The 27,005-nt window shown below is 51.0% G+C and overlaps 1 protein-coding gene across 2 annotated transcripts; it reads right to left on the bottom strand.

Annotated features, from left to right (window-relative positions):
- Positions 1 to 752: 752 nt before the first annotated feature.
- TMEM189 (transmembrane protein 189) lies at positions 753 to 27,005 on the bottom strand. 2 transcript variants are annotated; one of them, XM_006839187.1, is made up of 6 exons: positions 26,882 to 27,005; positions 18,068 to 18,187; positions 6,099 to 6,190; positions 4,573 to 4,717; positions 3,367 to 3,579; positions 753 to 874 (listed from the first exon to the last, which is right to left on the bottom strand). In XM_006839187.1, exons 1-6 carry the CDS (start codon positions 27,003 to 27,005, stop codon positions 753 to 755), a joined length of 816 nt encoding a protein of 271 aa, XP_006839250.1. The 2 variants fall into 2 exon arrangements, with proteins under 2 accessions (XP_006839250.1, XP_006839251.1); XM_006839188.1 differs by having other exon boundaries at positions 6,108 to 6,190.

Below are 27,005 nucleotides of genomic sequence, written 5' to 3'. Positions count from 1 at the left end.
ATGACATTAAAATATTACTCCATGTTACAGAAAAGATATTAAGGCCTTCTATTATTTACATTAAACAAGCAAGCACCTTTAAAAAAAAAAAAACAAAAAAAACAAAATAAAACCCAAACCAAACCAAAACTAAACAGCTCCACTCTTCCCTCCCTGACACACCCTTGACCACAGGGGACAGTGTGTCCCATTCCAAACAACCAAGACCCTTGGCAGGGGCTGTGCCCTGTGAAGACATGTAGACATGTTCAGACTGGAAATATCAGCTCTGGATGGAACCATGTGGGCAGGTGGGCTGGGGTACACTTGGTCAGGGGACTCTGGCTTCTCCTGACCACCCGCCTGGGCTCTGTGGACAGAGACGTGCTGGAGGTGCCCAGAAGCACTGGGGACAGAAGGGCGACACCATGGGCCGGATGTCTGCACCCAGAAGGACTGTTCAGCAGGTCAGGGGTAGCTGGAATGCAGGGGTAGGATGTGGGACGGGGCTCCTTTTTCTGCAGGTCAGAGGCTTGGCAGACAGAGCTCAGGTGGTTGGGGAGGAGGGGCAAAGGAAAGAAAACGGAAAAAGGAACCATCAGTGGTTCAAGTATCATGTGTCAGGAGGGGCAGACTGGGGGGCCCGGGCCCAGCCCAGGGGACGTCCTCTCCATTAGAGGGGCCAGCAGCAACAAGGCTGGAGTTTGGCAGATGGCTTCGGTTTGGGGGAGGGGGCTAGGGAAGGTTGGCAACGAGGTGGCAGGCTTGGAGAGCTATTTGATCTTCTGGGCCCACTTCATGTCGTCTGCCCGAGGCTTCTCGCCCGTCAGGCCCTGGATGATGTCCTCTAGGCGTCTCCAGAAGCCAATCTTCTCCAGCGGGTAGTTGAGCCAGCCTGTGGGGGAAACAGGCATGGGAAGCTGAGACAGAGGGGGCTGGACCCAACAGACACATCCACTTACTTACTGAGCTCAGGCAGTTGGTTCTGTACTAGGCAAGCCAACGGTCACTCCACAGGGACGCCTTCCCTGACCACTTGGCTTAAGGCAGCACTCGATGGCCCACATCACCCTCTCCTTTCCTGATCACATTTTCCCTAAGCTGGGATGATGTTCATGAATTCCTGATTTGTTTTGTGCCTGTCTCCGCCTCAACGCCTACCAAGAGACAAGAACCCTGTGTCTTTTCACTGCCTTAGCTAGTCCCAGTGCCCACAACACTGACTGGCACTGTGGCTGCCAGATACCGTCAAGTCCACCCTGACTCCCAGCAGTCCTGGAGGGCAGAGGAGACCCACCCACGGGCTATCCTAAGCTGCTGTATTGATGGGAGTGGACTCTCAGGTCTTACTACCCTTGGAGTGGATGGTGGGTCTGAACTGCTGATGTCAGCAGTTGATCACTTAAGCAATGCTCCACTAGGGTGATAACCTAAATGAACCTACTGCCATGGGGTCCAGTCCGACTCATACTGACCCTCTGTAGGGTTTCTGAGACTGTAAATCTTTACGGGAGCAGACACTTCTCTTTCTCCTAGAAAAAGTATGTGCTACCGTGTGGCGCTGTGGGTTAATGCATCAGAACGCAAAGCCATTTGAACTGCAAGGCTGGTGGTTCAAGCTCACCAGCTGCTCCTTGGAAACCCTATACAGGGTTGCTATGGGTCGGAATCGACTTGATGGCACTTAACAACAACAACAACACAATCTACTTATTTAATTCAGATCCCAGCTCCCTACTTTCATCATGACGTACACACTACTTCTCATTTCCCACCGAAGATGGAGATTCTTGATTAGTAGGTGGTCACTGCACCTGTGAGCCCAGGCCTGCCTGAGTGGCTAACCGATCTTCCTAGAAGATCACTGGCTTGCCTAACATGGCTTTGGTGCTGGTGGTGTGCCGTCAGCTTGGTTCCAACTCATGGCGATCCTGTATAGGATTTCCAACTGGTAAATCTTTACGGGAGCAGAAAGCCTCATCCTTCTCATCTTTTCCTGCTGGTAGATTTGAACTGTTAACCTTGCGGTTATCAGCGCAACTCGTAGCCCACTACACTACCAGGGTTCCTTGTGCAAAAATAGTTTCTGTGCTTTGCAGTTCTGCCTTCAGGAAGATTCTTAATAAATAAATAAAAGGCAGCAGCTATAGTTTGCTGACTGTCTTCCAGCATTTTCCATCTGCCATCTTGCCATTCCCATTGGGGACTACAGAGGTGGTACCCGGAGGAGGTGGCGGCAGCCCCATTTTGTGGATGAGAAGACCGACACCAAAGGGGTTCGTGAGGCACACACGGAGGTGCTGACTGCTATTCAAACACAGCTGGCCCGACTCAACAAAACCTCTACTACTGGTCCTGGTCCTTTGGTCACCTCACAGATGGTCTCTAGCACTGACCCGTGCACGTGACCCTCTTTACCGTTCCTGGATCGTAGCAGCCCTGGGGACTTTGTTCTAGTTGCTCCTTTTACTAGAGACGTGTCTCTAGTTCTCTGTCGTGCCCTCCCATCCCTCTTTCAGACTTCTCATTTTATGAAAGGCCCTCCCGGAACTCCTCATTTAACCTTCTCTCCTTCCCACTGCTCTCTGTTTTCCTTCACAGCCATTTCCCCTGGAAGTGCTGTGGTTGGGTGTTGGACTGCTACCCACCAGTTCAGTGGTTCAAACCCACTAATCATCTGAGGGAAAAAGATGAGGCTTCCTGCCCTATAAACATTTACAGTTCTGGAAACCCTGTGGAGCACCTCTACTCTGGAGGCTTTGGAGATGACGCGAGGACAGTGGTTTGGTGTGCACTTTCTCATCTCTCCGGTCATTTCCCCCGTCCCCACCAGTCACACTGGCCTCCTTTTTGTTCCCGAAGGAGACAGGCATGCTCCAGGCTCAGGGTCTCTGAAGTCTGGATTGTTTTTCCCCCAGTGAGCAGCACAGCCTCCTGCCTGTCCTCCTTCAGATCTTCCTTAACTGTCCTGTCTCACAGAGGCCTTCCCTGACCATCCGATTTAGAAAGGCAAGCCCTCCTCCGCTGCTCCACAGCAGTTAGCGTATCAGATGGACTCTCGGTCAATCGACTGTCCATCTCTCCCACCAGAATGCCAACTTCAGGGGGCATGAACTTTACCTGCTTTGTTCACAGCTGTACTCTAAGCCTAAGGCAGTGACTGGCACATAGTAGGTGCTCCGTAAATATTTGCTGGGTGGTAGGGAGACAGGGTAGGGGTAGGGGCCGCCTGTGTTATGTAGTTACACACTTAGCAACTAACAGTGGCGGGCGCAGAGTAGGTGTTCGAGAAACTGTTCTGAGACGTCCTCCCAGAAGGACGAGTTCTGGCCCTGGGGATGGAGCAGAGACGGGCAGGGGTGGTGATGCAGAAGTAGTAGGTCTCACCTGTGGTGATGCAGAAGTAGGTCTCATGAGGTGAGACGTGGTGGATGCGGTGGTGTTTCCGAGGCAGGATGATGTGCCAGTCCTGCAGGAGTGTGACCCAAGGTGGCAGCCCGAAGTACGTGTGCGACCACTTGTGGATCTGGTTAGTGAAGGTGCCGAAGATGATGAGGAAGAAGATAAAGGACTCCCAGGGGTAGCACTGCTCCAGAGCCTCTGCAGTGGGGGAAGAAGATGCCCGCACGGCAGGCAGGCAGGGCATATCACTCAGGGTCGGGGTCCAATGCCATCCTGGCCCTCGAACACACACACCAGCCACACCAGCCCCGGGCCACTTCCTATCTCAGAACAGCAGCCCAACCTCCTACATGGCCACAGTCTCTGCCGCCGCCTTACACAGCTAGAGCTGGGTTCAGACTCTACTATGATAGTGTCTGGCTCTGTGGGCTTCAGTCAGTGACTTTGCTCTCTGAGTCACAATTTATTCCTTAGTAAAGTAGGATAATAAATCCGAGTTCCCTGGACGCAGAGTCTGAGGTAGGCATTCATGAGCACGTGACCTATCAAAGGGGTCTCGTCTGGAACAACACTGATAGGAGCGAAGGAAGGAGGAGGGGACAGGGAAAAGCCTGATCTTTGGACAGCTCAGGAGTGGGGAGACTTCCAGATGGAGACTTTCTTTCAGTCTGGCTTTTTCAGTCTCTGGAAACTCTCAGCTGGAGCTGAGGGTGAAGAGAAACTGGGCCTCTGAAATTCATGCACCTACCCAACAGGAGGCTACTGTAACCAATGAGCTGTTGAGTTGTTAGAACAGTTATCCGGCATGAGGCAGGACTCATTCTTCCCATTTTACAGATGATGGAACTGAGGCTCAGGGAGGCCAAGATTCAAACTCAGGACTCTCTGAGTCTACCCACTATACTCCTTCCACTAAGTCTAAAGGCCTGCAGGCCAGGCAGGCAGTGTAACTGTGTGAGGTGGACAGCAGCAAGGCCTGGGCTACACTGTTTAATGGGGATGGTTGTGCCTCTGCTCTGGCTCAGAGCGACTACCTCAGATAGTTCAGAAAAGGCTGGGAACCCAGACTTGAAAATGAAATGTCCCAGTTTTATAAAAAAAAGACTGAGAATTTTCAAAAACTCCATGAAGGGCCAAGCCTAGTGCCTGGCCCTGAGAGCCCCTCCCGGGCCATTAGCTGGCACGCCTTACCAGGGCTTTGGGTGTGGAACTTGTAGGCCATGTTCAGCAGTGGCAGCAGTGTCACCAGGCAATTGTCCCCATTGGTCTCGATGAAGTCGTGCCGTGTGATGGCTGTTGGGTCAATGTGGTGCTCCCGGAACGGGCGGATGAAAGCCTGGGGAGTGGGGGTGGGGGGCAAGGGTACGGTCAGTCCCTCTCCATGACTTCCTGAGCATACTAGGACTGGCTTCACCTCCCTGTCCCCAGGAGACTCCCGGATTCCTGCCCTGCCTTCAGGGACTAGGCTCTGCAGTTAGAGCACAAGATGGGATAAAATGACCCAGGCAGAGACCATGTGCTGTCAAGGGTCCTTCTCTGGGCCCCAGTCTCTCCATCTTTGCTGTGAGGAGGCTTGGAGATCATCCCACTCTGCCTCCCTAGCACCCAAGCCCCACCTTCTGGGAACAGTCCTCCCCCTTCTCTTAGTTCAAGTGGTTCTGATAGGAATGACCTCACCACCTGGCTAAGAGATGAACATGTGACCCAGGCCGGGCCAATCAGAGTATTCATAGCAACTGGCTGAGGGATGGGCATGTGATCCAAGCTGGGCCACTGGGAATGGACCCTGGGACTTTGGATATTAACTATGGGAACAGAGGAGTTCTGATGTGGCGCTGTAGGATAAGCACTGGACTGCTAACCACAAGGTCGGTGGTCCAAACCCACCAGCTGATCCTCATACGGTGGCTGTAAGCCAGAACTGACTAGATGGCACTTAACAATAGCAACATGGGAATGGAGGGTTGTTTGGAAGGTGCACCTGACTACAAGCCAAAAAAGTTGGCAGTTTGAACCCATCTTGGGACATGTCAGTGGTCAGGCTGGGTGATCTGCCTTTAAAAGGTCATAGCCTTGAAAACCCCACAAAGTAGTTACGAGTTGGAATATCCTCAATAACAACTAAAATCAACAACAGACGGGAGCAGCTCTTCTCCACTGGGGGCACTGAGCAGGGAAGATGGAAGCTGAGGACAGCTGGGAGCCATCTTGGCCACCTCGTGAGGAGAAAGCCAACAGCAAGGAGAGCAGAGACAGATATGGAGAAACAATGAGTCTGCCCCACTAGACCCTGTCAGGCTGAACTTGGCTCTACCCCTGAAGTTTTCTGTTACTTGAACCAATACCCTTGTTTGACTAAGCCAGATTGGACTGGATTTTCTGTCATAACAAATAAATCGGATTGGTACAAAATAAAATTCAACAAAACCAAACACCAGTGAGGTGCAACAGGGAGGCACAGAGAACACAGCCGCCAAATTCAAGGTGTTCAGGCGAGACAGGAACCTATTAAGTCTTTCTGACCTTCAAACGCCTGATGCAATTCCTTCTAGAGGGTTCCAGGGGATTCCCGGTCTAGTCTCAGGGATGGGGGTGGAGGTAGGGGTACGCTGGAATGATTGTTCCCATCTTCCAGACGGGAAAACAGAGGTTCAGAGTGAACGGGAAGTAACTCCTTGTTCTGGAAAAGGCAGGCAAGGTGGAGTTGGCATACGTACCTTCCCCACAATGGGAAGTTCTACGGAGCCCCAAGTGTCGGCACCCCAGTGCACCAGGCCAGACAGGAAGTCGGCAATGAGAGCCCCTGCAACTGTGGAAGAGAAGAGGGTGAGCTGGGCATCGGGGGCACACCTAGGACACCCTGCCCACTCACAACACTCCTGGCCTCCAATAGCCCTTGGCTTGTTGTATCCCAGGAGTTACAGGGAGCCATCTGCTTCATGAGTCTGGAGGGAACACACTGGGCATGCTCAGCACCCCTTCTCTGCTCCCTCATAGCTCCCTGTGGGGAAGCCCATTCAGCTCCTGGTGGGGATGGGGATGGGAGTGTCTGGTTTCTTCTGAAGTTTGGTGCCAACAAGCACCTTACCCACAGACAGAAGGTACACTTCCAACCTGGGTGGTTCTCACCGCCAACATAGGAGTGTAGCCTTCTTGTTTGAAGTGGGGTACTCATTACTGTGTCTTCTCTGAGATACCAACACCATTCATTCACTTGGAGATTCAGTGTAACTAACAGAAGTTAAGAGCTGCTAAATCTGGGCTCAAACTCCAGCCCTTTCACTCGTTAGCTGTGTGACAACTGGATGAGTTACTCAGTCTCTCTGTGTCCCACTTTCAGCTTATAAAATGGGAATGTTGATGATTAGCAATTGGAGCTATCATTTGAGCCCTTTCTCAGTGCCAGGCACAAGTGTTTTATGTGCTTGATTCCACTGAATACCCACCCACCAACTGTTGGGAAGCTGGTACTACTTTATTTCCTTTTTACAGAGGTCGAAACTGAGGCTTAGAGAGCAGAAATAACTGGACTGAGGTCACACAGCAGGGAAGTGGCAGAGCTAGATTCTTCACTTCCTTAACCAAATTGAACACACCAACACCATAGTATACATGGGGAAACTGAGGCCCAGTGGGCAGTCACCTAGAATCACCTTCCTTCACTCTCCCTCTACTCACTGCATTCTAGCCCTATTGGTTTGTTTCCTCCCCTCGCACACCCTTCACGTGAGCCCCTGCCACTCTTGAGATTTTGTATTTGCTGTCCCCTGCCTGGGACATTCTTTCCCAAGACGTAAGGGCAGGCAGCTCACTCCCTCACTTCCTGCGTTGCTCAAACGTCCTTCAGGGAAGCCGGCTCCAAGTGAGCACCCTCCCCTTGGTCTCCCAGCACTTTCTAGCTCCCTCATGCTTTATTTTTTTCCAAGGACCTATCACCTTTGATTTCAGCTTCCCAAGGGCAAGGTGTCTGGTAGTCTTGTTTATGGCTGCATATTCTCGGCACATACTAGGACTTGGGAAACACTTACTGAATCAACATAGAACCCGAAGTATACTGCTTGGCACATCATAAGCTCTTAATACATATTTTTTGTTGCTGCTGGTATATTATTCTGTCACTTATTTATTAATTCAGTCATTTAATCAATCGTCCATGAGAATCTACTGTGTGCTTGAACTCTTGAGACAGACACATCAGACACTGAGCTCACCATCCATGGGTGGGGAGGGGGGACAAGAGCAGCGCTGAGTGATAATAAATGAAGTCTTCTGGGTCATGTGACTTCACCCATAGATTTTTCCCATATTCTCTCCCAGACAATTTTCCTGCTTGTGCTGGTAGTCTGGGGCCCAGGTGGGCCATTGAAGAGCTCTCATGTCCTGTCCTGCTGGGGCCCTCAGCAATGGGGAACTAGGGTTTTGGGCAGCAGAGGTGCAGAACACAGAGCGCATTCTCCCACCCCCAAGTCCCCGAGAGCTTGTAGGTCACTGTGGACCCCAGTTCTGATGCCAGAGGACCAGGAACATATTCACCCCACAGACACCAAGCATGGGAGGAAGGAAGCAGGGGACTACCGGGTGTAGACACCTGCTTGTTTCAGGTGGCAAGGGTGGATGGGCACCTGTCGGCATGTGGAAGTCAAGGATGGGCGGAAGATGTCACCCCCCTGGCTGGAGTTGGGGGAAGGTTAGCACCACGCAGGGCAGCTTCACTCCTCGGAGGTGGGTGAGGTGGAAACTTGAAGCCCTGCATTTGGTGTGCCTTCTGCTCAGGGCAGGTGACGTTCTCAGGTTTGGGGTCACTTCCTCCTGCTTTATACCCTTCACAGCACCTATCACTCCCAGAAATGTTGGGTCTCATCACAATCCCCACTACCTGGATAAGGAAAGCAGCTCACAGAAGTCAAACAACCGCCCCCAAGTCACAAAGCGTAGTTCGAAGTGGCAGTGCTGGGACGGGACGAGACGCATCTAAATCACAGCACAACCCACTGTTGTTTGAATGGACTCCAACTCCTAGACACACTGCAGGGCAGGGGAGCGTCTCTAAGGCTGTGACTCTTTCCAGAAGCAGATGGCCTCACCTTTCTCCTGCAGAGCAACTGGTGGGTTTGAACCACTGACCTTGTGGTTAGCAGTCCAGTGCTTATACTGCAGGGCTCTCCTACCTGCCTCTAAAACCAAGCACCCTATCACGCCCCTAAATGGCATCTCGATAGGCCTAAGGGAGCACTGCTCCTACTGCATACTACAAGGTCCCTGAGTGGCACAGACTGTTAAGCACTTGACTATTAACTGAAAGGTGCCTGGAAAAAAGGCCTGGTGATCTGCTTCCGAAAGGTCACGACTAAGAAATCCCATGGAGCGGTTCTCCTCTACACACGCAGGCTCGCTGTGAGTTAAGAGTTGGCTGGACGGCTCCTTATTCCCAGCGCTGGGTTCTCGTGAGGGTTGGACAAGCCCTTTCACTTTCCCCTGCCTTTGGCTAGTTTTATTTCTTCATGGAGTATAACTTACATACAAAGTGTGCATTTAAATCCCTTTACATAGATACAAGACACCCAGCGAGATGGACTGGCAAAGTGGCAGCATCAATGGGCTCAACTGTGGCAACCACTGTGAGGTTGGCCCAGGATCGGGCAGTGTTTCGTTCTGTTGTGCATAGGGTCGCTATGAGTCGGTACCAACTCGATGGCACCTAACAACAACAACAAAACAGACACACACACACACACATCAGTCTGATTACCTCTCAGACATGTACAGAACAGAGGGGGTTGGCAAATTTTGCTCTGAAGGGCCAAATGATATTTTGGACTCTGTGGGCCAGTCTCTTGAAGCCATTCAACTCTGCTGAGATGAGTCTGGCTGGGTTCTGACCATACTTGGCCTATAGGTCTTTTTCATTCTTGTCCCTAGTATGCTGACCTCTGATATAGACTATTTCCAGCCTCCAGTAGGCTCCTTCATACACCCCAATCTTCCTCCCTACCCTGCTCTAGGGAATTAGTTACTGTTTCACTTTTTGTCACTGTACACTGCTTCGACTTCTTCAGGGACTTTATAAAGTTAGCTCTTTGGAGTCTGGCTCCGTGCTCTCAGCACGCTCCCAGAGTCATCTGTGGGGCTGACAACTACCAATAGCGGTCCCTTCGTTTTTACTGCCCAGTAGTATTCCACTGGAGCCATGGTGACGCAGCTGAGCAATGACTGGGCTGGTAACTCCAAAGTCATCAGTTCAAAACTACCAGCTGCTCTGTGGGAGAAAGATGAGGTGGTCTACTTCCATATAAATTTATAGTTTTGGAATTGAAAAGATTTATTCTACCGACAAGGTTGTGTGGCATGGTGGGTTAATGTGCTGGACTGCAAAGTTGATTTGAACCAAAGGTCGGCAGTTCAAGCTCACCAGATGCTTCCTGGAAACCCTATACAGCATTGGTATGCGTTAGAACCGACTTGACGGCATTTAACAACAACAGCAAAATAGGGTTGTTAGGAGTCCTAGCGTGGCACTGTAGGATAAGTGCTGGACTGCAAGGTTGGTTTGAAAGGCAAGGTTGGAGGTTCAAACCCACTAGTTGCTCCTTGGCAACCCTAGAGAGGGTCGCCATGAATTGGAACCAATGGCACGTATCACAAGTTAAGTTAATCTTTTTATGGTGTGATGAAATGGAACTTTACCTCTGAGATCTTCCTCTCCAAAACTTATAACCCCAGTTATATATAAAAACTTCAGACAAATTCCAGTAAAGGGGCATCCTACAAAATACGTGACCAGTACTCCTAAAAATCACCAAGGTCTACAAAACCAAGTCCAGTCTGAGAAACTGCCACAGCTAAAAGGAGCCTCAGGAGACAAGACAACTCGATGTAATGTGGCATCTTGGATGGGATCCTGGGACAGAAAAGGAACATTAGGTAAGAGCTAAGGAAATCTGAATAATGTACAAACTTCAAAACCCATCACCGCCGCCTAGCTGATTCCAGTTAGTTCATTTCACTGAGTGCTTAACCACTGTGCCACCACGTCTTCTTTAAAAGCTGGACTTTAGGTAATACTGTATCGGTGACCATTTATACAATATTACACTGTGTTTTGTTAAATGCCATTGAGTTGATTCCAACTCAGCAACCCTGTATAGGGTTTCTGAGGAGCTGCTGGTGAATTTGAACCTCTTGGTGTGGCGCTGTGGGTTAATGCACCACACTGAAAAGCCATTTGAACTGCAAGGTTGGTGGTTCAAGCTAACCAGCTACTCCTCGGAAACCCTAGACAGGATTTCTATAGGTCGGAACCGACTTGATGGCACTTCACAATGACCTTGCGGTTCAAACCGACCTTTTAGTCCAGTGCATTATCCCACAGCACCATGCTAGGGCTGTGGTTAGTAATAATGTATCAATGATCTTAATGCAATTTGTTACCTCAATTGTAACAAATGTACCACACTAATAAGATTTTAAAGTTGCCCTGATGGCGCAGTGGTTAAAGTGCTCCGTGGTGAGACAAAGAGCCAGCAGTTCAGATCCACCGGGCAGCCACTCAACAGGAGGAAGATGTAGCCATCTGCTTCTGTAAAGATTATAGCTTTGGGAATCCTATGGGTTATGTCTACTTTGTCCTATATTGCTGTTAAGTGTCATCAAGTCAGTTTTGACTCATAGCAACCCTGTAATAAGGTTTCCAAGGAGCAGCTGGTGGGTTTGAACTGCTGACTTTGTGGTTTGCAGTCCAGGTCTGACCCTATGGCTTTGTCCTATGTTGTTGTCCTATAGGGTCACTATAAATTGGAATCAACTTAATAGTAGGGGAAATTACTTCTTCAGCCTTTAACTGATTAGATTTGCTAAAAGGGAAGTTAGAATTTGCCCAGGGAAATACGCATCTTTGTACAGTATGGCGCCTAGTGTGGAAGCCTGAACTCCACCTAGAACCTTCTGAGTTGGGACTTTCCCACTTGAAAAGATACGCAGACCAACCTAGAACTGATGGCACAACAGAAGATTCTTATTGAAACACCTGCAGAAAAAATACAGACTGTTTGGCTGTTTGAATTTCAAGCAAGCTGTTTGATTTGGAGGCATTAGGGCAAGAAAATCAGCCTACCAGGGAACACCCCCTTCAATGACTGAAACTTAAAGGGAACTCGTGAGCAATCTAGTATGCTAGCTGGTGACCATCTATCTGGTTAGCGGAAGAGGGGAAATGCAGCACTGAAGACCTGGGCTGAGTTTGGCCAAGTTCCAATGACACCCATTGAAAGATGAGAGAGAGGAGGAAGGGCTGGCTGGTCTGAAGTTTAGGGACATGTGTGAACTCCTGAGGCCACGGGCACTGACCTAGTCCCTGAGGGCTAGAGCTGAGCAAGAAGTGGACAGTTGGTCTGAAGTGTGGGGAGACATGCTTGAACTCCCAAATTTGCAGATAGTCCCCATTTGACCTAGTTTGGATGGCTAGCTGACCAAAACTAGACCAGATGAAGATAAAGATGTTTGATACTGTGAGCAAGTGTAAATTACTACAATTTGATGAACTGGACTTTTGCTTATGGATGCAGTTGCTCAAAATTCTAACTGGAATGGAAGAATTCTTCACATCTAGGAACAAGTTTGTTTCCTCAGCGCACTGGGCTGACAGTGATGGGCAATTTAGAAATCAACTGTCAGAAGTGTGTGTGGAAGGGAGGGTGGGGTCGCTAAAAAAGCATGAAAGCATGAGGAGTCCTGGTGTGGCATGCTGGACTGCAAAGTCATTTGAACCACAAGGTCAGTGGTTCAAGCTCACCAGCCCCTCCTTGGAAAACCTATACTATACAGGGTTGCTGTGCGTTGGAACCAACTCGACGACACTCAGCAACAACACCATAAAAGCATGAAGTGGCTGGCTTACAAGCTTTCATGAGCGTGCTTAGTTTCAGAATGAGGGGCGTAGGGTAGAATCTCCATTGAAAAGTTTTCCTCTTTTCCAGCTGATCGGGTGAAAGGGGACAGGGAATGATGGTGATAGGACTGTATGATTCAATTGTAACTGCTACCAGGATACATTGTAATTGTCACAACTGTAATTGCAGAAGATGTATAACTAAAAGGGGGTGGGAGTTCATCTTTCACTTTAGACACAGACGAAACCAGGACCATCAGGAAGGAAGATCATGAATGGAGCATGCACTGTTACCTAGAAAAGTGGTTGACAAGAGAGATGGTGGCAAAAGGCGGTGGCATGGAGAGACAGAGCAGCTGCAGGCTCTAGGCCCATGGACTCAGTAAGGCTGTGTGCCTGCAGGCAGGAGGCTGTCTTACAGAATGTGTCCTTTGTAAATTCAAATGAATACATACATTGCTTTGTTTTGTATGTGTACATTTGTGAAACATAAGCTGTAAACGGGGAACCACAGGGAGGAAGTGGGATCATTGTTGTTGCAAGGGAGGGGATTGGAATCATTGAGATGAAACAAAGTGTATCATTTGTTGAATGTAAAGCTGATGGTCTTGTCTATAAAGCTTCACTCAATTCATAACAAAAAGTTAAAAAACAAAGCAAAACAACAAAACAACAGGGGAAATTGGAGCAGATGGATATGTAGAAATTGTCTGTACTATCGGCTCAACAATTGCCCTAAAAAAGAAAGTCTGTTTTTAAAAAGTGTTCTATCTCCTTTATCTGCCCAGTTACAAGCCCCACCACATCCTGACTCTCCAGAGGAAGAACCTCAGATTCCAAGAGTCCTAACCCTTAGTCACACGGTGGCAGGGACAACTCAGGTCTGGCGGCGAGTGGCCAGGTACCATCACAATGGTTATTTGTGATGATGAAGCTGAGCATTCATGTTTGGGTCTTTGAAATGGACAAGCTACTCATCTCACAGAATCTACACAGAGGTTCCAAGGAAGAAAGATCTGGTAATCTAGTCCCATAAAGAGCACAACTTGCACGAGACCTTTTTAAAGTGTTGAAGAGCAAAGATCTCAGCTTGAAGACTAAGTGTGCCTGACTCAAGCCATAGTTATTGTCAATAACCTCATATACATGTCAAAGCTGGACAGTGAATAAGGAAGACCGTACAAGAATTGATGCTTTTGAGTTATGGTGTTAGAGAAGAATATTGAAAGTGCCACGGGCTGCCAAAAGAACCAATAGATCTGCGTTGGAAGAAGTGCAGCTAGAGTGTTCCTTGGAGGCCAAGATGGCCTAACTTCGTCTCTCATACTTCGGACATATTGTCAGGAGGGACCAGTCACTGGAGAAGGATATCATGTTTGGTACGGTGGAGGGTCAGAGAAAAAGAGGAAGACCCCCAGGGAGATGGACTGGCAAAGTGGCAGCATCAATGGGCTCAAGCGTGGCAACAATTGTGAGGTTGGCCTAGGACCGGGCAGTGTTTCATTCTGTCGTTCACAGGGCTGCTATGAATCGCTACTGACTCGACTAGGACGTGGTTTGTTAGGGGAGCACCGTGGCTCTGGAGGATAAGCACCGGACTGTAAACCACAAGTTTGGCAGTTTGAGCCCATCAGCCACTTCACTGGAGAACAATGAGGCTTTCTCCTCCCATAAAGATTTACCGCCTCGGAAACCCTGTACAGGGTCGATACAAGTCAGAACCGACTTGGTAGGAGTCAGAACCAACTCGATATGAGTCAGAACTGACTCGATGGCACTGAACCACCAGAGCACGACATGGCTCTTTTCAAGAAGCCTTGGTTTAAAAGCTCAGCTGCTAAATGAAAGCTGTTCAAACCCAGTCAGCAGAGGCTCCTTGGGACAAAGGCCTGGTGATCTTTCCATACGGAGGACAGCCTAGAAAACCCTGTGGGAAGTTCTGTCACACTGAGTCACATGAGCCAAATGGAATCCACAGTACCTAGTCACAACTGAGTCGTTCCCTAACCTACAGCACTTTAATGGGTTAATGCAAGTCAAGTATGTAGTGTGGCCCCTGTCTCCTCTCTGAGCTCAGTCTAGCCACCTGTCAAATGACCAGAACCTGGCCTTCCGGAGCCACTGAGCAGGGAGCTTTGGACAACAGTCAGGAATTATTTTAGGAGACTAGGTGCCCTTCCCCCACCCTCTGCGGGAGGAAATGGCCCCATGATTCCTACGCCTCTTCAGGTGGCTCCTTCCAAAGCAGTGGCTGCCAGTGACCTCTTTAATGGGGGCAAGGGTGGTAGAGGAGGCAGACAAAACCATCTTTGTTTCAGTTCGGGTGGTGGTGGCTGGCACTGTCTCACCCAGAGCGTGGCCCTGCCTGGTGACCACCCTTCTCTGCAGACTAGTAGGACGGGGTAGGTGTAGGGGTGACGAGTTCCATTTCCCCACCCAGCTGAGACTTCTTTGCTTGTGCCCACACCACAGGCCTGGCACAGAGACAGTGGGCAATGCCAAGGGTGAATCCACAGGTTTTGCTCACAAATGGTCCTTGGTTCAAATGCTGCCTTTCCCACCTTTCTGCTCAGAACCAAATCCATACTTCTCAGACTTGCTCAATAAGGCTGGGCAGGACTTGAGGTCCCCTGGCCTCATCCCCTACTTTTGTATTGGAACACCCTCACTTCTGCCTGGCTGCCAGAGAACTCCTACTCACCTCTCAAGGCCAACTCAAAAGCCCTCAAACTTTTCTCAACGGGAACAAATAGCTCAGAGCTCCCATGGCTATCATCCTTTCATTCACAACAACAGGTTTTGTCAAGGTCACTACTAATGACCTCCATGTGGCCCAACTCAGGGGTCCCTTTGCTATCTCCATCTTGCAAGTCAGCTTGGTGGTTGTTCCTAGTTGATCCTAAGTCTTGTGGAAACACCTTCTCCTCTTAGCTGCTCTTCTGATAGTCCCTGGGGGTGCCCCATCCCTACCCATTCCTGACCTCTAGATTTCTAATCGGCCACCTCTCCCACACTCAAGGTGGCTCTGTCAGCTCCCTGCTCAACCGCCCACCAGCCTGCAGGTGTCTCAGTCATCTCCCTCATATTCTGGTACCCCTCCTGCTTCTCCCCTGCTCGCTAACCTTTCAAAGTTCAAAGTCTCAACATTCCATTGTCCATCCTTACTGCTCCTCCCTGCCCACCCCACCCTGTCCACCTCTAGCTGCAGCATCTGACAGGGTCAGCTCCCAGCTGGGACTTCCTGATGGCTTCCTCCATGGTGGGGAATAAAACCAATAAAATCTCGAGTCCAAACCATGACCTTCAAGGCTCTAACCTTCTAGGCCTTTGATCAGTCTTCTCCAACCACAGGCCTCCACTCTATTCCCCCAAATGCAGTCGTCACACTCAGGGCCTTTGCACTGGCTGTTCCTGCTGCCTGGAATGCCCCTCTCCAGACGTCTGCCTGCCAAATTCAACATCACCTTCTCACAGGCCTCTTCCTTCACCCTTTCCCCCACTTCCCTACCTATCCCCGTATCTTGATTTTGCTTCTAGTTTTATGTCACGTACATCTGTATTTTATTAACTGGGCACCTTTCCAGGCCTCTGCCCTTCCTGGTCCTCAGGGCCTGCCCGGGGCACCGGAACTTCTGAGGAGATCGCAATGACCAGGTGGAGGGAGGGCCCAGCAGGCTGGCTCAGCGCCCTCCCCGCCCGCGAGTTCACACACAAATCAGGGTGACTACTTAAATCGATTAGGGACTGTACAAACACCACTATCAGGGAATTGTCTGCTCCTATCAGCCCAGAGGCAAAGGTGTTGGATGGGAGCTGGCACCACATGTGTAGCTCAAAGACAGCTGTGCTGAACCAGGGGCTAGAGGCACAGGCCCCAGCCTAGGGTGACCTGCTCAGGATGCTCACCTTCCAGCTCACACAGTACACACCTGGCTGCCCAGGACACCTTGTCTTCCCACATTAACTGCAGGCCACAGCCTCGGGGTGGGGAGCTGTGATTTAGGAGCCAGGCAGGTCTGGACTGACAACCACAGACCTTCCGCTGCCTGGGTGAGGGCCACTGGGCAAGTCACCTGGCATTTTAGAGACCAAGTATTGGAACCTCCCCACTGGTTTGCCCTGAGGAATTACAAGTGTCCCACCATGGGACCTGCTGGATGCTCACAAAACTGCCACTGTTAAATTGATCAGTGAGGGTGAAGGTCCAAGCCTTGGTTAGTGTGGCCTGGACAACATCCCCTCCCCACCTGTATTCAGCCACTGACCCAAGCAACATCCAAGAGCCCCCTATTATGGGATCAACACTTACACATCCCACCTGCATCTCGCCCTCATGGGGCAGCCCTAGGAGGCAGGACCATCCATGAGCATCCTCGTTTTACTGAGAAGCAGACATAATAACATTCCTACTGGAGGCCACATGACCAGGAAGTAGGGGAGCTGAGAATTGAACCCACGGGCCTGTTCATAATCACCCCTAGAGGAGGCTTCAAGGTCAAACTTTCTTCCTGCCTTGGAAGGTGGTGTTCGGAGGCCCAGAGGCTGGAGGGGCAACTTCCGCTCACTGCGGGTCTGGGGATGGGGGCTTGGTCCCAGAGCAGTGGATGGCTTAGCCTCCCTCCCCTCCTGCCAGCTCAGGACTTCGAACCCACCCACAACATCCCAGACTCAATGGTGCAATGAGCTGGCTTAGCGAGCTAGAATGCGTTCAATGAGCTCATGGCTGGGGGAGGGACGCACACAGAGTTAGAAGAAGAAGAGTATCTTGTGGAAAGGAAGGAAATGGAGTCACCCAGTGCCTGGGAGTGGGGACTAAGAACGGTATCATCTGGCTTGAGGTCTGACTCTAGCTGGGCCGCTCCCTTCTCCTGTCTGAGCCTCGGCCCTCCTCCTTCTTCACAGCACTTTCCAGGTTGTAGATCAGAGAGAACTCACCATTGACAAACAGCCTGCCACTTAGTGCTGGGGCTACAACAACAAACTAGGGGGACAAAACCCCTCCCTCAGGGAGCTGACATTTGAGATGAGAGGGACATAAGAAACAAAGACGTACACTGTGTAACAGAGTGGGGTGAGGGGAGGGCTGCTGTTCTTAGAGGGGCCATAAGGGAGGCCTCCCTGTGGAGGTGACCTCGGAGTAGAGACCTGGGTGAGGGAAGGAACCATATATACACCTGCAGGAGGAGCATCCTGGGAACAGCATATGCAAAGGCCTTGAGGTGGGAGCATGCCCCCCAGCTTGCACTGGAAATACAGTAAGGAAGCCAGTGTGGTGGAAGCAGGCTGAGCCAGGGAGGGAGAGGGTCTGAGGGTCTGAGGGGCCAGGCTGCATAGGGCCAGGCAGGCCAAGCTGAGGAGCTGGTATTGGATTCTGAGATCAGCATGGGAGCCACATGACGTGCTCAGGTTCCAATAGGATCTCTCTGGAAGTGTAATCAGAACAGACAGTGGTAGGTGGAGGCTTGGAGGGCTGGCGGGGGCTGCTGGACCAGGGTGGGCAACAAAGGGGGCAAGAAGTGGTTGGATTCTGGATGCATTTGGAAAGTATGAGACAACAGGGTTTGCTGATGGACTGGATGTAGATTGTGAGACAGAGAGAAGGGACCTGAGGTTTATACCTGGGTTTGGGTCCAAGCAACAGGAAGGGTGAAGGCACCAGCAACTGAGATGGAGTAACCGGCGAGCGTGCGCGCACGCGCACACACACACACACACACACACACGTCTGAGCGGCACAGACACCACCTAAGTCCTTGGCCTCTTGGAGAATCCTAGGTGGGCTGAGGGGCCCTGGGCACTCACCCACACCAAGCATGACGAGGGGCGTGTGTTCCCAGCGGGCTAGCAGCAGGAGGTGGACGAAGTTGTGTACGATGAGGCTGAAGCACAGGACTACGCAGCACCACTCCTGGAAACGCTTGCCTGTGGGGAGACGTGATGAAAGGTAGCTGTGGGCTGGGCTGGAAGCTGGGGTCCAAGCTGGGCAGGGTGGGGGAAGGGGCTCTTCAAAATACCGTGGGTTTGTACTTCTGACCGAGTCTCATTCCCAACCCATCCCCTTTACAGACGATGCTACTGAGAAAGGAGCTCTGGTAGTGTAGTGGTTACGAATTGGGCTGTGAACTGCGAGGTCAGCAGTTCGAAACTACCAGCTGTTCCGCAGGAGAAAGATAAGGCTTTCTGCTCCCGTAAAAATTTACAGCCTCGGAAACCCTGTACAGGGTCATTATGAGTCAGAATCGACTCCAAGGCACACAACAACTAGAAGGGGAAGGGCCTGCTCAAGGTCATACCACATGACTGGATACAAAATCTGCATGGAGCCCGGCTAGTGCAAAGATTAAGAGCTTGGTTGTTAACCCAAAGGTTGGTGGTTCAAACCCAAGCAGTCCCTCTGTGGGAGAAAGGCCTGGGGATCTGCCCGTATAGACACTGAAGCCTGAAAATCCCGTGGGGCAGCTTTACTCTTTCACCCAGGGTCATGAGGAGTTGTGATTGATCCCACGGCATCCAACAACCAGCACCACCGTAAAATGAAAATGGGAGGCCTCTTGAATTACTCTCCTTAGCATGTGTCACATTATTAGTAATTCTAAAACAATCGTCCCCTGACCCAAACCCACTGCTGCAGACTTGATTCCAACTCAGACTGAGCCTACAGGACAGACTGCCCCCCCCCCGCCCCCCACGGTTTCCAAGGCTTTACGGAAGCAACAGACTGCATCTTTCTCCTGCAGAGTGGCTGGTGGATTTGAACTGCCAACTTTTTGGTTTGCAGTGGAGTGCTTTAACAACTGCGCCACCAGGACTCCTTAGGATAACTGTTCCTAGTGTGTGCTGTTGAGTCAGTTCTGAATCATAGCAACCCTGTGTAGGGTTTTCGAGAGGCCTGATGGGTTTGAACTTGGGGTTAACTAACAGCCCAGTGTTTCTCCTACAGGACCACACCTTAGGATAAGAGTGGAGCACTGCACCCAGCGTGGCTACTTCTGAGCACAGGGCTTCAGGACCCAGAAGCCGGTGCTACACCCACCAATGCTTTGGCAGACAGGACCAGAAGTCTGGTCTCTAGGGCCTCTTTGGGTTCTCCCTAGAGACCCTCGAGGGGACTTTAATGAGCTGCGGTCTTTGGCCTTTAGACCTTTCCTGGACAATTATATGGAGGTGGAAGCTCGAATCTAGAAGGCCCAGCCTGGCCCTCCCTGGAGCAGGGTTCCAGGCAGTGAGTCACGCATCTGTGAGGACACAGGCCTTGGACACCAATTCCAGGACTCCAGTCTGGAGCAGGAATGAAACATGGGAAAGAAGAGGGGGACTGAAGATCTCCAGTCTCGGGTGGGGTGAGTGGGTAAAATGGGGAGGTGGGCGGGGCAGGGGGCACCTTCTAAAGGAGTGGCCACTCTGCCTGACTGTTGCTAGGCTGGAGCGTGGGCCCAGGGAGGCGGGCTGTTTGGATTCTCATGTGAAGCCAGAAATCTGGATTTAGGCATCCAGTTTCCTATTCAAATGTTGACTCAGATTTTTCATAGGCACAGCGAGGGCGGAACAAGCTTATTCACTGCGGCTTTGTTTGAGGCATCAAAACACCTAGAAATGCTTTGAGCGTCCACTGACTGGGGATTCAGATAACTTAACATGGGCCCTGGTTAACTCTGGATGTTGGTCTATGTGTGGATGTTAAGGGGTTAGGTTCAGGTTGTCGGGGTGAGTAAAAACCCAAAGTGCAGAACATTGCATTTATGCCAAAAAGGAAAAAACAAAACAAAATCCCCAACAAATCAAAACAATCAAAGACTGACTTTTAGTTTACTCCCTTTTGAATTTGTGACTCTTCTACCATATTAAATTTTTCCTTTCAATTTTAAATTTAAAAACTTTCAAAACAAACAAAACACTGTGTGGGTGGCATGGATCCCTGGGAATGTCGGTTTTCCGGGTAGCTGGTCCCAAAGGCATGGAAGACCCTTTAATGGTAATCATTTTATTATTAGTGTTTAACATTTACTAGGAGTGCTGATGGCACTGGAGGCAAAGTACTGATCTGATAACCCTAAGATTGGCAGTTCAAACCCACCAGGCGCTCCAAGTGAGAACCATGAGCCTGACTGATCTTACACAGGGTTGCTACGAGTTGGAATCAACTCGGCACCAAGCAACCTAAGAAAAACACTGGTGTGCCAGGCATCCTGATGATGTGGTATCACCTCCATTTCACAGATGAGAAAACTTGAGGGTCAGAGTGGTCAAAAACAATTCAGTCAGCCACAGACCAGGATCCCATGGACAGCAAACTGGCTCCTGAGACCCAATTTCTGCTGCCCCAGGTCCCTGGACTCTACCTTCCCATTACCTGCATCACCTGACATTCTTGGGTTATGAGCCCAATCCCGCCTTAAGCAGTGTGGCTGGTCCAGGTGACTGGCTGATTAATGACTAACAGGACCAGGACAGAGCAGACAAGGTGTCTGTCCCTTTTTCTTCGGGGCCTCACAAGTGTTGTTCCCTCAGCCCACAGCCCCCTTCACCTTCTGCCATCTGGCTGGCTCTCAATGCCTCCCCTGCAGGTCTCAAGCCAGACACTGCCTCTTCCAGAAAGCCACCTACATCATCTCCTCCAACTCTGTGTCCCCAATGTGGGGTGTCCCACAGGACCACGTCTGGCTTGCTCACCAGACTCCCGATATACAGCTGATACTAAGTAAATGCTTCCAGAACAAACAAACAAATTCCCAACTTCAGTCCTGAGGAAAAAATACTACGTTTTGTCGCTGGGTATCCCTCATCAAAGTAGCTTGGGGTGGGGGTGGGGGGGGACATGATAGGTGCCTCACTTTTCCTAATGGGGAAATGTGGCTCAGAGAGAGTGGGCCTTGTCCAGGTGCTACAGCAACATGCTACAGAGGAGGCGGTCCCCTGACCTACCTGGAACCAGAACATTCACTAGCTGACCTCCCTGTCCAGTGAAAAGACCGAGGCTGTGGGTGGACATGGCCTGGTTCACATCCTCTTGGCCTCTCTGGTATACATGAGAACAGAACAGAGGCAGTTCTGTTTGCAGACCAGAGTGGGCAAGATCTTGACAGAGATCACACAGTGTCAGACTACATCCTAGTTAGGAGCTGTCTCCCCATGCCCCACAAGTCTTCCCCTTTCTGCTTCCTTCCTGTTGTGGCCAGGCCTTGAGCTCACAAGGGGGAAGCCTGGGGGAGGTGTCTGGTCCCCAGAAGTGGGGGGGCACTAGGTCCTAAAGAGTAGGTCAGTCTCCCAAGTGACCAGCCTGGCTACCCTTTGGGGACATGGCCCGAGATCACATCATAGTCTGAGTAACAAAAACTGACATCCGCTGAGGACAGGGCAGACCACATCTGAGAAGCTGCAAACTGGCCCTCTTAGACAAGGTTTGCTTCCAGTTTTTTTTTTTTAAATGAGCTATACTTTTTATCCTTGAGGGACAAACCATGTGCTCCCATTTTCCAGATGAGGAAACTGAAGTGAGGCTCAGGGGAGTAAGAGGCAGAGCTGGGTTTGGGACCTGGGCTCACAACTGGGACATGTTAGCCTGGGCACTCAGGTTGTCCTGATTCTCAAGAGGGCTCAGCTCTCCCCCATGCCACAGAGCATGCCCCCAAATTGAAATGTATTTCCATCTAAATGCCCTGGGTTTTTCAGACTAAGTGTGCTAACTTTGACCCGTTAAAAGGCACTGAGAAGGATAAGCATCATTCACCAACAAGACAGTGGCGAGGGTTATCTTGGTTATCATCACTGTCCCTTGTGGGCTGGGACCACTCGCCCCATCCTTCAGAAAGGAGAACTGGGCCTAGAGACAGTGACTTGTTCAAAATCATTTAGAGGGTCACCAAAGTCAGCCTGGCAGGGCTCATGGGGTCAGGTGGTTCAACTTTAGAGATGGGCAGACTGAGACCCAGGCTGCCCATTACCCAGGGTACTGAATCTGGAAGGAGTTACAGGCCTGGGGGATGTGACTGGGAGGATTGGGGGTGGGGGGCGTGCACAATTAGGCACCTGTCCTCTGCCATCTCAGCTTTCCAGGGGTAGGCCATCAGGCCCGACTCACACCCCAAGTTCCTGGTTCATCTGAGCCAAGCCCCAAGTAACCTGCATGTGTTAGCCCTCGGGCATGGGAGACCCTGAGTCTGAGGGAGACTGGGGGCCGGGGGACACAGTGGAGACACAGTGAGAGACAGGGAGACAGAGAGGAATGACAAAGAGCATGACCAGAGTGAGGCGAGACAAGAGACGGAAACACACCAAGGTTGAGGGAGGTGGAGAAAAAGCTCAGCCTTGAGTGTGGCCGGGATCAGGTCTGGTCAGGGAGGGACCCACAGCCAGACTTCTGTCCACTGGCTCAAGCCACGAACCTCAAGCTCAGCTTTAGGAATCTAGGCCGGCACTCCTGATACCCCCCCTTGTCTTTCCCCTCCCTCTAGTGAGTTCCTGACTCCGGTGACCCTCAAGCTCTATTGCTGGTACCCAGGGCACCACGAGAGTGTCGCATACATAGCTAGTTTGGTTGGATACCTACCTAGGGAGGCGTGCAACCTGCCGGGGCCTAGCATGGGGATGGGCTGCTGCTGAGAGTCCGCAGTTGGAGCAGACCACGGTTCCCAGGATCCAAGAACCGGGGGCTCCTGCACCTCACCCCTCGTTCACAGCTCCCTGTGGGTACCAGGCTGACCTGAGATACAAGTCCGTCTCCCATACACTGCCCCTGGCTGGTTTGAACCGGTTCAGTCAGAGCTGACCAAGTGAAACTAGAACAGATCCAAATTTTTAAAAATTGGCTGAAGCGGAGCAGTGACCAGAATAGGCCAAATTACTGGTCGAAACCCTGGAACAGGTGACTAGGAAGAGGTGTGGTGAGCCCTTTCAGGAGCTTGATCGGGAGATTAGATTACTGTTCCTACTGAAGAGCAACACACACTCAAGGTGGAGCAGTGGCCTGCCATCTTTGAACTGGGCACTGGTGTCTCCAACTCTGTCCATCAAAGAGATTTGGATGCTATGCAGTTCCCATGCTGCCCTTGTTTTCAGAGGGAGATTCAGTTTTTAGCAGGCCTTTGGCCTGTAATTTTTCCAGTTCTGGTCAGTATCTCGGTTCACCCACATTTTAAAAACCTGAACCTGTTCTGGAGTTGCTTAGTTGACGATGACCGAACTGGGTTGAACTAGTTCTATGCCCTGATTGACAACACGACCTGGAACCACCACCTCCTCCCACCTGTGTTTTGGTTCTAGCCACTGGTGACCAGCTGTTGTGGCCTTGGATAGGTCACTGCTCTTCTCAAGGCCCCACGAAATGTCTTACCAGAGTCAGACTGGGTGCTAATGACCAAACAGGCAGCTCCTGGCCTTGCTGACTTCCTGTCAAGTGGGCAGTGACATAAAACAGATGCTGGGGCAGGAGTCAAGACGAACATGTGTGGGCGGTTCTAGGAGAGGGCTCAGTTTCTTCCTCAATAAAATGGGCTCAATACCAGGATACACTCAGAAAATGGTTTGTTGCTGGTTCGGACTCACACGTGAACAGAACTGCTCAAAAGGTTTGCATGGAAAAAACCTTGGAAGCAGATCTTCTGGCTTTTCTTCTGAGATGCCTCTGGCTGGGTTTAACCCACCAACCTTTAGGCTAGTAGTAGAGTGCTTATCCGTGGGTGCCACCCAGGGACTCTTAAGAAAGCTGTGTTGTTGTTGTTGTTACGTGCTGTTGAGTTGGTTCCAACTCCTAGAGACCCAGTATAGGGTTTCCAAGGAGGGAGCAGCTGGTGAGTTTGAACTGTTGACCTTGTGGTTTGCAGTCCAATGATTTTCCTATAGTGCCATACCAGGAGTCTAAGAAAGCTATGTACGGGGGTATGCCCAGTACACAGTCAGCACTAAAAAATGTCAACTATGTGTCATTATTATTGCTGCCAAATGTCACGGTGCCAAACCACCTCTGACTCCAGAAATCTCAAGAATCCAGCCCTGGGCCTCAGGAACTTCCTTTCCTATGTCCCTTATTCCACAGGCCTCTGCGGTGTCCTCTAACACAGTAGGCATGGTCCTACCACAGGGCTTTTGCACTTGCTGTTCTCTTTGTTTGAGCAATACTTCCTAAACTATCCTCATGGCTCCTTCCCTGTCTCCCTTCAGCTTTCTATTCAAATGTTACCTCTGCAGTGAGGCTCACTCTTTCCCTTCTGTAAAGCATCACCTCCCCTTCTCCAGCAGTATACCTGCTCCATAGCACCTCCCACCATTTGGCCTGTGAGACAGCTGACTTAATTATAGGGCTCCTTGTCTGTCTTCCTATTATAATGCAGTTCCATTTGGTCACCACTTGGTTCCCTGTGCCTGGGACAGAGACTGGAGCATGGTCCTTCATTTTACAGACCAGAGAGATCAAAGTACAGCGAGGGGTTAGGGACAGAGGCAGACAGAGTGAGGCCTATGGAAAGGAATTTGGAGAAACCTGTTAGGTCAGTGCCTACTGATTTTGTTAACTTGCTGGGAGGATGAGAGGATAAGGCCTTCACGACAGGTTTGAGGCAATAGTGGGTGCTTGCAGCCTTGGAACGTCTACCTGGCTGCTCTTCAGAGAGCCAGAGGCACTTGGGGGAGCCAGTAGCAGACACAAGATGTAAGCAGGGCAGGGGGTGGAGATGGTGACCCCTCTGGGAGGCTGGGAATGGGAACTGCTTGGTTATGATTTGTACTGGTTAAAAGCAGGTGGTGTTGACCATGATAGACAAAGCTGGGCACCCAAGAAAGAGGCCTTTGAATCCTCCTCCTCTATTCCCAGGTGGAAGTCTGAGGGCCAGAGAAGAGAAGCTTCTGATGCAGGGAGCTTGCTTTGAGCCCCACAGTCAAGGTTAAACTATTAACAACAGGGAGCACCTACTGTATGCCACCACTAACAACAGTAAGAAGTCAGGAAACTTTACCTGTGCTCATTTTCCAGGTGAGGAAACTGGGGCTCAGCGAGGGGAAGTGGCTTGGCCCAGGGCACATAGCTAAGTCTGATTAATAAGCGAACCCCAGCCTGTCCCAGGACAAAAGGAGGGTTTAAGCCCATGGGCTGGCTGCTGCTTTTTAAACAGGCAGAAGAAACAGTGGCTGTCTGCGGCAAGTGCCCAAATCAGGTTTGCGAAAGCATACACGGTGCATAGAATTGCAAGGTCAGGAAGGTGACTGGTGAGCAAGAGGCCCTTAGACAGATTCCAAGAGAAAGCAGAGTCTAAGGTCGTGTAACCAATATGGCTCTCAAACCCAGGCTGGTCCAGGCCAGAAGCCTCTGGAAAGAGCTGTGTAGTATGGCTGCCAGGCAGCAGACGGAAAGATGTCAGAATGTTGGGCAAACAAAGCTTTGTGTGATGGCTGACACCCAGGCAAAGGGGCCTCCCGTGGTTCCCTGTCACCTGACTCTGGCGTTCTAAAAGGCACTTCCTTAACCCCTGGGGATACCCAGTCTGCTGGGACCAGGCACAGATATTGCTAGAGCTTCAGTGGGAGTCAAGCCAGGGTGAAGGGGCTGATGCAGTGAGCATGAATCGTGGGCGGAGTGGAAAGAAGTAAGAGCCTTGGCCTAGGGGAAAAGGACTGAGCTGGGTGCAAAGGTCTCCAAATCCAATCTGGTCTGGGGAATCACAGTGAGGGGTTTCACCTCCCCAAGTCATGATTGTTGTTGTTAAGTGCCATGGAGTCGGAATGGAGTCAGTTCCGACTCAAGTTGTGATTGTTGTTGTTAAGTGCCATGGAGTCGGAATGGAGTCAGTTCCGACTCAAGTCGTGATTGAAGGGGCTGATATTTGCACAAGGGGGAGAAGGGGTAAGGGCTGGGGTTGTGGCTTGTATATGGAGGAGTAACCTGGGGGGACGGTAGTTCTCCCACATGCAGGGGATTCCTGGACAATGGGTGAGGGTCCATGGTTCCCCCTGTGGTTTAGGAGTGGATTAAGAAGAAGACCAGTAGCCATTTGTAGCTTCCATCTGAGGCTGTAACTAGAATGAAAGCTTTAGGGGAAGGGCTCTAGGAATCATTGCTACCGGAGGCTCCTGAGTTGGGGTTTTCTAGAGCTAAGGGACAGCATTCTCAGATTTAGGGGTGTGAAGTCACTGTTTGTAGCTCAGGGGCCTGGCTGGGGTACGTTGCTAGGGTGTGGATACTGGATCTGGGGAATCCGGGAGGGGTGTGACTTTTAATGGGACCAGGGGGAATGCTTGTAGTTGGGAGGCTGCCTCCAGCTGTGACTGGGCCTTGAGGTGGGGTCCCTAAAACTGGAAGCAATCTTTGCAGCTGGGATGCATCAAGGTTAGGAACCCGAATATGGAGGTGCAAGGTAGATCTGGTTGTCCTCGGGCTGCTCGGATGGTAGTTCCTAGATCGAGGAACACTCTTTGCAATCAGGGAGCCCCGAGGCTAGGGTTCTGCCTTGGGTTTGGATGGGGCTTTGCGTGAGGTCCACAACATAGGGGCGCTATTTGCAAGTTAGAAATGAGGGCTGGAGTTCCACATCTGGGCCCTAGGCTGGGATTACGATCTGGGGACCCGGGGTAGCTGCCTGCAGTGCATGCTGGTGACGGCAGGCCCAGAAGGGAGCACGGAGGTCCTACCTGGCGAGTAAAGCGCGGCCAGCTCCCGGGCCCCGGCGTGTTGCGCGCCCCAACGCCGGCAAGCCGACGCTTCGTCCTCGTCGAGCTCCGGCTGCTGGCCCGGCCCGTCCTCAGTGCCCGCCAT

The sequence above is a fragment of the Chrysochloris asiatica genome, unplaced genomic scaffold (genome assembly GCF_000296735.1).
Source record: "Chrysochloris asiatica unplaced genomic scaffold, ChrAsi1.0 scaffold00023, whole genome shotgun sequence".
Classification (NCBI taxonomy): domain Eukaryota; kingdom Metazoa; phylum Chordata; class Mammalia; order Afrosoricida; family Chrysochloridae; genus Chrysochloris; species Chrysochloris asiatica.
Note: the sequence above shows the minus strand (reverse complement) of the source record. Positions and strands in the feature narration are given on the sequence as shown.

What these genes read in the sequence shown, in the direction of transcription:
- TMEM189 (XM_006839187.1), bottom strand. Translation starts at nt 27,005, where the DNA reads ATGGCGGGCACTGAGGACGGGCCGGGCCAGCAGCCGGAGCTCGACGAG. An exon ending in GGCCGCGCTTTACTCGCCAG is followed by an intron (nt 18,188 to 26,881) that starts GTAGGACCTCCG and finishes GTCTCCCCACAG; the next exon opens with GCAAGCGTTTCCAGGAGTGG. An exon ending in GTTCCACACCCAAAGCCCTG is followed by an intron (nt 3,580 to 4,572) that starts GTAAGGCGTGCC and finishes CCCCCACTGCAG; the next exon opens with AGGCTCTGGAGCAGTGCTAC.